This window comes from Melopsittacus undulatus, chromosome 4 (genome assembly GCF_012275295.1).
Source record: "Melopsittacus undulatus isolate bMelUnd1 chromosome 4, bMelUnd1.mat.Z, whole genome shotgun sequence".
NCBI lineage: Eukaryota > Metazoa > Chordata > Aves > Psittaciformes > Psittaculidae > Melopsittacus > Melopsittacus undulatus.
This window is the reverse complement of record NC_047530.1, coordinates 38,493,771-38,506,878: the sequence shown is the minus strand read 5'-3', so window position 1 is coordinate 38,506,878 and position 13,108 is coordinate 38,493,771. Positions and strand designations below refer to the sequence as shown.

The 13,108-nt window shown below is 36.5% G+C and overlaps 1 protein-coding gene across 3 annotated transcripts in view; it reads right to left on the bottom strand.

Moving 5' to 3' along the window:
* RALGAPA1 (Ral GTPase activating protein catalytic subunit alpha 1) overlaps positions 1–13,108 on the bottom strand; it is a 127,405-nt gene that overhangs the window by 101,334 nt on the left and 12,963 nt on the right. For all 3 annotated transcript variants that reach the window (XM_034062203.1, XM_034062204.1, XM_034062202.1), the window contains exons 2-10: positions 12,816–12,926; positions 12,245–12,294; positions 10,769–10,826; positions 10,173–10,216; positions 9,123–9,300; positions 7,317–7,432; positions 6,501–6,639; positions 996–1,204; positions 360–599 (exon numbers count right to left, since the gene is read on the bottom strand). In XM_034062203.1, the coding sequence (XP_033918094.1) occupies positions 360–599; positions 996–1,204; positions 6,501–6,639; positions 7,317–7,432; positions 9,123–9,300; positions 10,173–10,216; positions 10,769–10,826; positions 12,245–12,294; positions 12,816–12,926 (1,145 nt within the window). The remainder of the gene's footprint in view (positions 1–359; positions 600–995; positions 1,205–6,500; positions 6,640–7,316; positions 7,433–9,122; positions 9,301–10,172; positions 10,217–10,768; positions 10,827–12,244; positions 12,295–12,815; positions 12,927–13,108) is intronic.

Here is a 13,108-nt window from a genome sequence, read left to right as displayed (position 1 = left end):
CTGTAGACTCCCACAGAAGGCTTATTTTAATATGCTTGGTTGAGAGTTCTAATAGCTATGGGGTTGATGTATGAAAAGATCAAACATCCCTGTCTATGGGGAACTGTAAAGTCCAAGTTTAAGGTTGTCAAACTGCTTATTAAAGAAATAAAATTAGAAAAATCAGAAACTGGAGATATTCTACACAGAAAACATTTCAGAATTTTAAGTTTTCAATACTTAAAACCTTCAAGGCAAGATGACAGAAAAAACCTGTGCATTTATATAATGTTCTGTTTAGCAGATGCTCTTGAAGAAAATGACATAATGATCGTTTATAACAAAATAAAGATTCCTGCATTCTAAAAATGGTTCTTTACCTGTCGAAAAATCTCAGTTAGAAAATTAACATTGCTTCTTTTAGCAGAAAAGACTTTCCGGACAATTTCAATATCAGTTAAATGCTCTTCATCAATACTGCAGAGGCTGGAAGAACTTGGTTCTCTCTCTGTTAAAGTACTTGTATTAGAATGAGATTGTTCTGGCTCTGCATTTCTATCCTGCTTATCAGTACTGTCATTTTTGCTGTCCTCCCGTGAAGCCATGCTAGCAGCTGCTCTCTGGAAAAAAAGAATATTCCATAGCTCATGTTTAGTGCAACCATTAACTTGTACAAAGTGTACTGTACAAGTTATACAACAATATAATTTAAAACAGTACAAAGGATTCAGAAAAAAAAATCCCCACAAAACCAAGGGGATACAGCGTATTTCAAAGCTTCTTACAGCTATGTGATTAAAAGTAAAATAGCAGAATTTGGGAAAAAAAAAAAACAAACCCACCCCAAAAAACCCATAGTGTGTCTTTCTAAAGTGAATTCACAAGCAGAAAATTTGCTTAGAAATTTCTTTTTTTAATTCTTCATTAGTTATCATTTTCAGGAGTGCACACTGCTGACATAATAACTAAGGCAAAAAAAGCCAAAACCAAACTTGTTTTTATATATTTGGTTTTACCTGAATATTCTTTGGCACATTTTCACCTTCCATCCCAGGAATATGAGGTCCTGTATGAGGTTTTGGCTCAAGCCAGAAAGACACCAACCATCGAATGACAATAACACGAGCCTTAATAAATGGTTCTTTTGTGCAATACACTGCCTCATTGGTTTCAGCATCTTTCTTAACCATTACGTAGTGTGGCTTTGGTCTCATTTGTGGTATATCTGTAAGGAAACACATCATCTTAAAAACAGCTGCAGAAAGAAAGCTCTACACAACAAAGGAATACTAAAATCATAACCAATACACATGAATATTCAGAGGCACTGTTTTTTCTATTCACTGTTGTACAGCTCATTCTAAGGTGTGCCAAAATGAACACAGAAAATTTCAAGACTAGACGATAAGACTTCGCAAGGCTGCAACTATCTCCTGGAGGGAGACAATACTGTTGGTTCAAGAGACAGCAACTTGGTTTTGCTATGCAAAACCTTTAATTTTTTATCTTAAAGTGATTTCTATAGCCTTACATCTTTGCTTGCACTTTTTTCTAAAAAGTTAACACATTTCTTTTCATTGTTTCCAGCTTGTTTTAAGATACATGCTACCAAAAATTTAAAGATAAAATTAATAGAGCAAACTCACTACTCCACACTTGCACCTAAAAACTACAAAGGGGCTCTAAGTAGCGAAATAATCATTAGACTAAAATATGGCCTACACAAGAAAGCTATTTTCATACAGAATTAAGATATTGTTAAATGTCTTCATTTTTAAGATGTGTTTATAGTTGTTTAAGTTACTAAGTAACAATGTATGTGAGTGGTATAATTTTACAGCCTTTTAAGAGTCCTATATGTCATATCCCCTACTACCAAACCTACTGGGAAAAGCAGATACAGTTCAGAGGCTAGTGATCACTGCATTTCCTAACGTATCCCTAGAAGTATCTCTGTGGTGGTCTGCAGCAATTCACAATAAAGCAATATAATTAGCAATAAGGGTGATCAGTTATTACTGATACAGAACCCAACATCTAATCATGGCTATAATGGGAAAGCTTTAATTCCAAACTGTATTTTAACAGTAAATGCAACAAGCACAGTCTCTTCTGGTCCTTCAACAGGTGAAAGATGCAGAAAAAGATGAAAGAACAGCAAAGATGAACAGAAAGATTAAACAGATGAACAGAGATGAGTAGAACAGATGACTAGAAAGATTAATAGAACATCTTTTGTTCTGCTCCAAAGCCACCACATGAATCTGGCAGCTTCATCTAGTCCCACATCTGCACTAGCTAATTTTCCTGGGGTTTGCTACCAAAGCAAGGGCACATTCCCCTTCCTATGACTTGGCTGAAAGATGATTCTGTGGTCGTAACTTCTGTATACTGGCTTGCAGCAAGTATCATGAACAATGCCAAGTGGTGTGCCAACTGGCAGGCACTGCCGTTATCTGGGGTCTATAGCCTACAATTCTATTTTCTCAACAGGCATATTACATGATGGCTCAGAACTGTTTAGTTCTGGTTCTCTACTGTGCTAGTGACAAAGATGCCAACAGTGTCATCAGTATTCCTGAATCTGCTTCAGAAAAAGTGACAGTCTTTAATAACTCAACAAGGTTGGAATTTACACGCAATGTAAACCCATACCAAAGATGGAGCAGGGAGGGCAGGGGGAAAAGCCATTTCATATGTGTTGGTTTTTTTAAACATATGGACTGTTTTTTTTAAATTGTGCATAATGCACATTGCTGTATAGACAAATGTCAACAGCCCAGTTCAATCCAGCCATGTAGGAGCCAACTCGATACCGCAAAATGTCATTTCTGCAATACTTATCATCAGTCTGAAGTACTTTCAGATGTGAATGACATTTCTCTGCGAGTGGCATGCCAAATCTATTCCTAGCTCTAGAAGGGCAAGTATGAGATCTGCTCTGATAGAAACAGATGAAAATTTGCCTGAGAACCAATTCTAACATATGCTGTCAGAACACACCCTGCTGGTGGAGTTTCAGTATCATTACTTTCATCTGGTGATGGCAACTTACCCCCCAAAAAACAAGCAAGCAAACAAACAAAACAACCAAAAAACCCAAATAAACAAAACAACCAAAAACCAGCCAACTAACCAAACCAAACCAACAGAAAACAGAAATAAAGAGGCACAGAAAATAATGTTCCTATCCAGATCTGAGTAAGAGATACATTTCATGGTTCTACAGGCCAGAAGGCAGTTAAAGATACTAATGGTAGGAGTCAAAGAAGATGCAAAGTAGTCATGCTGAAGAATATGAAGTTGTTCCTTGACTATATTTTACTAATGCAAGGTTGAGAGTTGCTTAGTTGTTTTACGAAATCCAGCATAACTTCTGCCACATTATGGTCTCATACTTCAGGAGAAACAGATCTGGATAGCTACTATCTAGGCAACTGACTTACAATAGCCTTTTTAGGCATTTGGAGTGAACACTGCCTACCTGCCAGACTGCTGAAAAGGTTTCCTTGTTAACATTACAAATAAACAATACAAAATCCAGCACTAGCATTGAGGATATTCAAGCTGGTGTATCTCAGTGTCACTTCAACAGCCACATACAAAAGTAGTGATAAACTCATCATGATGTTGCTAAACTGAGGAACGTTTCCAGAACAGACTTTAAAGTTACATCCACTATTTTTAATGGAAGCATTATTTTCAGGGGAAAAAACTACACGACTCTTGCATACAATCCACCTAAGTAATGAATCCACAGAATACTTTAAAAGCTTACAAAGACTTTATTTACTACAAATAAAAACCAGTACATTGTTTGCATTCTGTGGAAAACAGCAGGTTAGTAAGAAAATTAATATATCTTAAACAGAAGCATATATAACAACACAATCAGTATAAAAAAGGAAGCAAATGCCTGGTAGTGCAGTATTTAAAGATGCAAAACACAGTTTCCTCTGGTCTCTATTAGCATTCAGCAGGGCATGAAGCCTATGATACTGGCACTATTTTTGAAAGGACAAGACATCCAGCAGACATGCAGTTCACACATCTTTGCAGCACACTGTCTCCTTCTGTAGTTTCACGATACTCTCTCAACTCTCTAGTTCCTCTCAACTATATTATTTGGTGCAGCTGATTCTCAAATGTATCCTCCTTCAGTCATTTCTTGTATTTTCACATTTCTGTCCATCTTGGAAGTAGTTGTCAAGGCTCCGGATGACAATGCTGACACAAAACCAAAGCAAAAAAGCTTATTAGATTAACTCGAGTAGTACAGGAGGAAACATTTCCTTGCCCCAACTTTCAATTTTTCCTTTCTTTTTTGTTTTGGGTCTTTCCTCATCTCTTGCCCCTCCCCTCTAGGAACTTGACGTAAGCTGGTGCCAAAAAAGGCAGGAAGCTGTAAGGTGGAAGACATACGCAGGGTAGAAAATGAAAAGGCTAGCAAGAAGTTATAAAGGTGGACGCTTGCAGTTTTGACCACCCTTACTTTGTAAGGTAATAAAGGGTTCAGAAGGAATTAAGTGCTGCAGAGAACTGTGGGACTGCTCACTTTGTTTTCCAGTAAAAGAAGCAGCCCGTCTAAATGCCTTGGAAATGGCACAAAGGCACATCATTATGATGAAAGAAACAGTACCCTTGGAATCTGTCAGATCTGTAGTTCTTACTAAACAGTTTCTAAAGACTGTCTTACAGAATTCTAAACAGATGTTAAAAGACATTCAAAACAAACAAACAAAGCAACCCCCAAACTAATCTCATGGGCTCTTCTAAGCCTGTAATACTCAAGCCAGAATTTGAAGAAGCACAATACAAGCATCTTCTAATTGGAAAAACTGGTGCTTGTTACTGTAACTAATCTGGCTTCACAGAAAGGAAAAAAATCTCAATCCAGTAGACTATTTGCAGTGAATCCCTGTATCAATGCTTGCTTACTAAAACTACTGTTTTGATTTGTACCTCATGACAACCCCTAAATTAAACATTACACCAGTACCATAAGAAGCTGGTTTTAGTAGCAGGCTCAGTGCCTAAATTTGCTCTGTTTTCTGCATAAATGCTGTCAATTTTGTTCAGAACAGGCACAGAATTGTTCACAAGTAGGGTGGGAAGATGCATTCCAAAGAACTTCTCAGAGGAGAAGGGGCTGTTCTACTTACCAGTGTTTCTGTTGTTTTCATTACTGTATTCTTCCCAAAATTTTTGTTGCCGACCTTGCACAGTTATTGATAATAGTTTTGGAGATCTGTGCCCATTTCTTCTTTTTGCTTCCCATTGTCCTGTGAAGGCCTTGAAAGCTTCTTGTTTACAGTTCACAGAAAAGACAGATGACCACATGAACTACAGAAGACTCAATCAAGATCTTCATGGGAAGAGAAAATATTTCCACATTTTTTGTTCAAAGATGTCAAGCAGCAGTAGGTTTGCTCTCTCAGCATCACTTATCATCCCTCTTGTACCTATTTCATCACTGAATCTGTTCAGCATCTTCACACAACTCTTGTTCTGCTGTTGTTTATGGCTAGATTTATACCATTTCTTCTCCCCTAGATGAGACAGTCTGCTTGTCTTGCCCAGGAGAACGGGGTTTTTTAAACATCCATCTCTGACGAAAGCCACATCCAAATACATGTACGTGGCCTGGCAGAATCTAAGACCTTTTCAATAAACTTCCATGACAGCTTGATTTTAGAATATGAAATTGTGTCTGGAGATCACTACTAACCCTTGAGATAACACATAAATAGGTAAGAGGTGTCTGTATTATTCAAGTAATGAAGTGGCAGCTTAAAGCCTATGTATGTGGTACTGCTTTGCAAACAAGAGTCTTGAACTCTATTATTTTACAACCAACATGTGAACGGGTACTTGCAAACCTAAGCTACTAAAAATCAAGATTTGCAAACAATGTTCTAATTGAGAATGGGTTAAAAGCCTCTGAGCAAAACTCTAGCTAGGTTCTCATAGAAAACACCTAAAATTCTGCTCTCTATATGGAAAGGTATATTCTAGCACCATCAGCTTTAAAGATTCTGTTAAACACTAACTTCCTCTTCCTACTCACTACTTCTTTTCCTCTTCACAAAATATAGTTGACAAGAAAACATAACTATCTTTGCCCTGGCCAAACTATGAGCAAGCACCATATGATCCAAACACTATGATTCTACACAGATAAATCCAACAGCTCCCAAAGAATGGCACACTAACACCTCTTATCTCAACAGCAGTAGTTTCTCCTTGGAGCACAACTTAAATTGACAATGGAGATCACGTTAAAGAACTGTTTTACATGAACATTACCTGAATAAGGTTAATATAGCTAGATTGGCTCTGAACAAAGGGTCACATGCCTCTACAGAGAGCTGAAAATCATGAAGATGAACCATAGTATTTTCTTTTACTAGAAATACTTTTGGAGAATGCTCTTTATGGGCAAAGTGACCGAAGCAAAAATGTTTTGCTATACTCTCTAATAAAGAAAATGCAATGACTTTATCAGCTGTGTTAACACTTACCAAGAATAGGGTTGTACAAGCTGGTCTCCTTACAGATGTTTGGGAAAATAGAAGGTAAGTAGTATTTCTTAAAATTTGAGAATAAAAATGAAAATCCCTTTTCCTGGTTTTCCTTGTTCTTCCATTCTAAACTCTTAACCTTAGAAAAAAAAAAGACTGGATAAAGTAAGCATCTAGAAGTAGAAGAGAAAGATGACTGATGAAATGTTTGCAACTATTTCTTTGCAAAACAATGCATTTTAATAAACACTTTAAGAAAGATGGAACGGAAACTAGCTACGAAATGTCAGTGAAACAACAATAGTTCTTTTCTAAAACGTTGCTTCAAAATGAACTTGGAACACATCAAATACCAAAAACAATAGAAATACATCTGCTTTTACAGCCATCTTGCCAAGCCATCTTACTTTCAGGCAGAAATTTCCCCTTAGTTTGAAAAGCAAAGTCCCTGACCACCACAAAACCCACGAGTGAGCACAGTTTATACTTCCACTGTTGAAGGCAACAAGGGTGGGGACAGGGAGATGAAAAAGGGAAGGGAGCTGAAATTAGCACTGATGGAAGTGACCAACAATTCTTTTCATGCTGCAATTTATGCGAGAACGTGTGGTAAACAAACCTATGAGCCTTCATACAAAAGATAAAGATATTCTAGGATTTACTTTTTACAAAGGACACTTAAAGGACAGGCAAGGGATAGGAATGTTTATAACATGTTTATACAGATTTGCAGTGCTACTAGTAAACATTGTTTTGTGATAGACAAACAGGTGTTTGTTATTCCATATTTCTTTGCTTAAAAGCTACATCACATACCTGAATTACTATGTATTTCAAAAGTGCTTCTAAGAAATAGCTCGTTAAATCTTCTTGTCCTTTATCTCCTGATTGTGGAGGAACAAGTGGAGTGATTTCCTCTATAGTCACTTGAGCTATTTAATAATTAAAAGAAAAAAAAGCACATCTAACATTTAGACCATTTGTTCTCATGCATACGAATCTACCAAGTTATGAAAGTAGAAATGTACTAGGGTAAGTAGAAACAATTACAGGAAAAACAATCCACCCATAGATTAATGAAAATTATGAAAATTTAGCTAATAAACCACCACAGAAGTGATTTTTACATATCTAAAACCACAGCTCTATATACCTTGGGAATCTACCTGCCAAGGCATTTTTTCCAGAAGGCATAATCCACTTCTTTTGGAATTATGCAAACAATAGCCTAATATTTGTGTTACACAAATGCCAAATTCTTATTTGCACCTCTCATTATTTTCTTCATTCAGCAGCTGATAACTTACATTTGTGTAAGTTTTACTAGCTCTCTCCTTCCTTCACCTCTACAGTGAAGCTACTTCAAAGTTCACTCTTCTCTCACTCCTGCAGATGTCTGCATTTCAGTCTTTGGATGCTGCATTTCTACACTGCCTAAATCACCTTTAATTTGTTCTTCCTTTCCCTCAGTAGAGATATATGCAAGATAACTCCAGAACAGGGCTTAAATTACCTAGCAAACTTATCTGCAGAGCTATCCTTACATGGAATTTATCTGCTAGGTTTCAAAAAACTGAATTATCAGTCAAGGAGACACTTCTTGCTTCTAAAAGCAATGCTTCTATCAGCTCTAAAACACTGGGTGGAGATGGAAAAAAAGTAGCAACACTTAATGTTCAGAGGAAAAAGTGATTAGCTTCTTATTCACATTTATCTGAATGCACAGTTTGCACTTATGACCCCACACATAACGAATTTCATTAATAAATGAGTTTGAAATCCTACTAGCAGGACTAAATGGATTTAGGAGGCAAGAAATTCCCCAAAGTAACCAGTATCTGATACTTACTGCCAGAGTGAATGATCAAAGGAAAAACTGTCCTAAGAACCATCTTAATAGAAAAATCATCCTCACTCTATTGAATGACCTCCACATTAAAAAAGCCTTAAGATGTAGAAAGTATAAAAAGCTTATTTCAGAATGCTCAAGCCTTCCCACTAATACAGACCTTTAGAACCTCAGGTTTTGCAATTTACAAGGTCTAATTCTTTTGGAAGATTCCAAGCAACCACAGGAATACCACAGCTTTAATTGCCTGGTCATCCACGGACACAGCCGGAAGATCAACCATTTGGCTTTACTTACAGCCCTAACAACCTCTTGAAGGTAATACCAGGTAAACTGCTTTGCATAGCTTGCAAAGTGCGCCATTGCTGGAAGTGAAATCTGCCTGCGCAAATTTGCAGTAAATTTAGCATCTGCCTGTAGCCATCAAAAAAATTACATAAAATTGGTCATTAACCAACTCAAACACATGCTATGTGTTAAGCTCCTATACCATACCTTAAACAAAAAACACAAACAAAAACAAAATACAAAAAAAAAAACCCACAAAAAAAAAAACACAAAAAAACCCCCCAACCAACCCACTTTCAAAAAAAACCCAACAACAAAAGGCAAAGTTACTCTTGGAAGAAGATCTGATAAACTGTCAAGAAACTCATTAACAGTTCCACATAACCTTGCTAAGTACATACACACATTAGTTCTTTGTTACTGCAACTTGACTTTTCTGTGCTAAGAATTACATAAGAATTGAGAAATATAACCAAATTACTTACTTTCTTGAACATTAAGTGGGGGGTTAATGAGATTGTCTAATGTTCGAGGGCCATATTCAGACTGTGGTGATGAAAATCCAGGAATCAAGCAAGAAAACATCCACAATTGTTCTCTACTACAGTTATTCTGAAGTGCTTGCAGCCACAAAAGAAAGAGACGCACACCCTCTCGACGTATCTTAAAAGAAGTAAAAAAATGGAACAAGTTATCTTGTCCCAGAATACACAAAAAGCATTTTCCAGGAAGAGGAAAGAGAAAAAGAACCAACACAACTCTATAATCACTTTCTTGACTACAGGACTGCAAGGTGTCATGTGAACTTTCCAGAAAATACAAGGACTGTCACAAATTTTCTAAATGTGTGAATTAATAACAGAGTGAAGTTCTTGCAGCAGAAGAACCAATTCCACCCTCTTCCATTCCTTCTTCAAGGTGATGAAGCCCTAGAGCAGTTCACTCTCTGGTCTCACAATGGCAAATTTCAGCACCAGCCAAGCCTGCATGTTTACAGGGGAGTGGCATGGCTGTTTGCTGCAGTACCAAAACTGTTTCTTAATGCCTTCTGCTGAGGTTCCTAATGACTTTTTTGCCTCAGCCTTCACTGGCAAATGCTCTGACCACATCACCCAACTAGATGATCTTAAGGTCCTTTCCAACCCTAACTATTCTATGATTCTTTATGTTACACTTGAGTGGCTTTCGTCTCACAGTCAACAGTTATTACACTACCCACCAATAGGTCTCTTTGGTGTAGATAATCCTCCACTGCCAAGACAGCCTGAGCCCCAAGACCAGTTTCCCTGCCCCAGCTAAGGCTTACTTGTGCTTTAACGCAATAACCTTCAAACCATTTGCACACATTCCTAACTTAGCTACTCTACGTAAAACACATTACTCCTGTGAGCAGTCCTACCAATGATCTGAAGTCATTCTTTCATGACATTATCTGGTTCTCATTCCTTTGCTTTTACCATAAAAATTCAGCCTTATGTTCTTATTTTTATTTGCAGGTACTTTTGACAAAAATAGTACGCAACATTTTCAAATACCTTTAATGAATTTCCAGTGTGAAGAAGCTTCTTTAAAATCAACCCTAAAAAGAAAGGGAAAAAAATATACATGTATTTGTTTGGTATTTTTTGTTTATTATGATGTCAGAGTTCTCGGTCAGACTTGATAGTAACTTTTAAACAAGTCCTTGGCAATCTCCAATTTAATCTTGGTGAACTCAATATCCTCAGGCAACTCTCTCAATGCCAGAAGGAAAAAAAAGATCACCTTTCATAGGCCTCCTCATAACCTGTAACATCTTTACGATCTTTTGGGGATGTGTTACACTATAAGTAAACCATCCTCAAGTCATTAATATGCATATCATCAGCACTCCCCATTTACAAATACAAACATCATGCCAATTTTGCAATTTATTAGTAGAAGAAAAAAAACTGATTTTGTTTGGGTTTTCCCCCCCCCCCTTCTCCTTGCTTGCAAGAGTTAAGACCATAATCCTTGTTCTATCACTTAAAAAGTAAAGGACATGAGTAGCACTAACTACAAATGAAAAAATAAGATTTTTTAAAAGAGAGGAGAAAGAAAGAGAGGAGGAGAAAGAAGGAGGGGGGGTGGCAAAGGGAAATAAACTTACCAATACTATGGAACTGCCATCTCTGATGAATCCTTTCTGGAAGAAGTTGCAAAATTTTCTACAAAAAACAGAACCCAAGGATCTATGTTGCATATGTCACTCTCGGAAGACCAAAGAGCACTCTCACAAAGGCCACAGATCAAAAGCTGTGGTTAACTTAGATTTCCACAGTTCTTTCCTAGGAAGCATTACTGCCCTTTCAAGATAACCCATTCTTAAACCTAGGAAGTCCAAAGGACTGCCTGGCAAGTCATGCATTGAAGACTTCTGATGTTACTGAAGTTTTATCTGGCCCTACTGTCTTTCTGCTGGATACTGCTGCTTGTAGTAAAGGGAATGGAATGAGTATCTGCCTCAGCTGCTGTGGTTCACAACAGGTTGTATTAGGTTATCCTGTCTTTATAGAGGCTTAAGGTAGCATGCTCAGCTGTCAACTTGCCTCTAGCACAAGCAAACATTTGCTTCAGTCTCTTCAACAGAGGGGTAATGAGCTACAACAAAACAACAAAGAACAGACACAGGTCTATAACGATCTAACTAACACCACTCCAGTTATACTGGATGATGATCTTCAGATGGTAAGAAACAGAGCTCTGTCAGCGACAGAAGCAGTTAAAAATCTATTACGTAGCACTCAATATTTATGCTACAGGAATTAACAATTTGCAAATAACCTGATTTCCCGAATGAATTTCTGACTGTGGTCCTCCAACAACCTGTGCAACTGCTTCCAAAGCACAGGTCACCTAATTTCCCTTTAGGTAGGAACTAGTGAACAAATAAACTAGGTCTCTCTAGATTCAGAATACAAATTCAAAAAGGACTTTGTATTCAACCATGTGCTAAGCATTCATCAGCTTTCAATTTCATGCATTCTTTAAAAATCACAATCCCTGTTCTATAACTAGAAGCTTCCATCAAAAGGAAAGAAACATTTCATATTCTAAGCTATTTCTAAACTATAGTCTCTGCTCAGAAACGTTTCAATATCATTAGTTTCTAATTAATCTTAATTAAGATATCCTTTTGGTAAGGTTATTGTGAAATGCTATTTTCAAATAATAAATCTTTTTAAAATAAAAGGGATCTATAAAACTAATTCTGCAGTAGTCAAATGAGAAAAATCAGTGATAACACGCATTCAAAAGGTCAAAAAGATCACACTTAATCCAAGATCGCCTTTGTGAAAATTCCAAAGCATATAATACATGGGAAACACCACCACCAAAAAGGAATGCTCTATCTGCAGATGCAGAAAACATTTTTTTCCCAGTTATCTTCCTGCAAAACTGGAAGTCAAGTTCTTTTTTTCTTCTCACACAAAGCATATACATTCAATTCAAAGCAAGAGGAAAAAGGAATGCAGCTAAATGTAAACTGTATTTCAAGCAACTGTAGGATAAGTGTATTTTTACTATTTAACAGGACTTCATTCAAAGCAAAAAAACTCATACAGGAAGAATCAAGTCATCTTACCTCAAAAATAAAAAGAATAGAATCTAATTCTTCTCTTTGAGACTTGTGACCTAGAAGCAATGAAAAGAAATTAATAAGAATACAATTTAATTACTAAAACAAAACGTAAAGAGAAAAGATCCTTAGGTATGTAAAACAAAAACATGCATTTCTACAACCACCATTTTGCATTCCTTCTGCAAATAAAAAAAAAGTTTCATAGTTATGATTTATAACAGTTACAGTTCGTATCATTTTCCACTATGGAATCAACAGCTCCTAGAGATTATGTTAAACAATATCTTATGAAACAAAACTTCTGCAGAACTTTAGTGTAGCACCTTAAGAATCTTTACATTGTAAAAATGCAAAACCAGTCATCAGAAAAAGAACACACTCTGCTCACATCCACTGTACCCACCTCAAATTGCTCTGCCTTTATTTGCAGAGTTGGTGCTAACACATATTTCTGCACAGCTAATGTTGCCATTTGTGACCATGGACACAAACAGCTTTATTTATAACACCCTGCTTTGCTTCATAACAAAACAATAAGCATCAAGACAAAAAATCTTCTACTTGAAATACTTACCTTTTTGTTTAAGACCAACTTCGATAGTCACAAAGTTTTCAAAGAACACATAATATATATGTGAGAAATGCAGGTCGAAAAACTGTTTGAGATCAATTGATTCTGCATTCTCTGAAAAACAGAACATAAGGTTGTTTTTATTTCTTTCAAATATTCAGTCAGCCAGTGCATAGCATTACCTTGTAGGAAGAATTGAAGATAATTTTTTAAAAAAAATATTATTGGTAAAGAAGTTCTTGAAGTTTTCGTTTTTTTTCTTAAACTGAAGCTAATGAAATTCAAGATGATATACT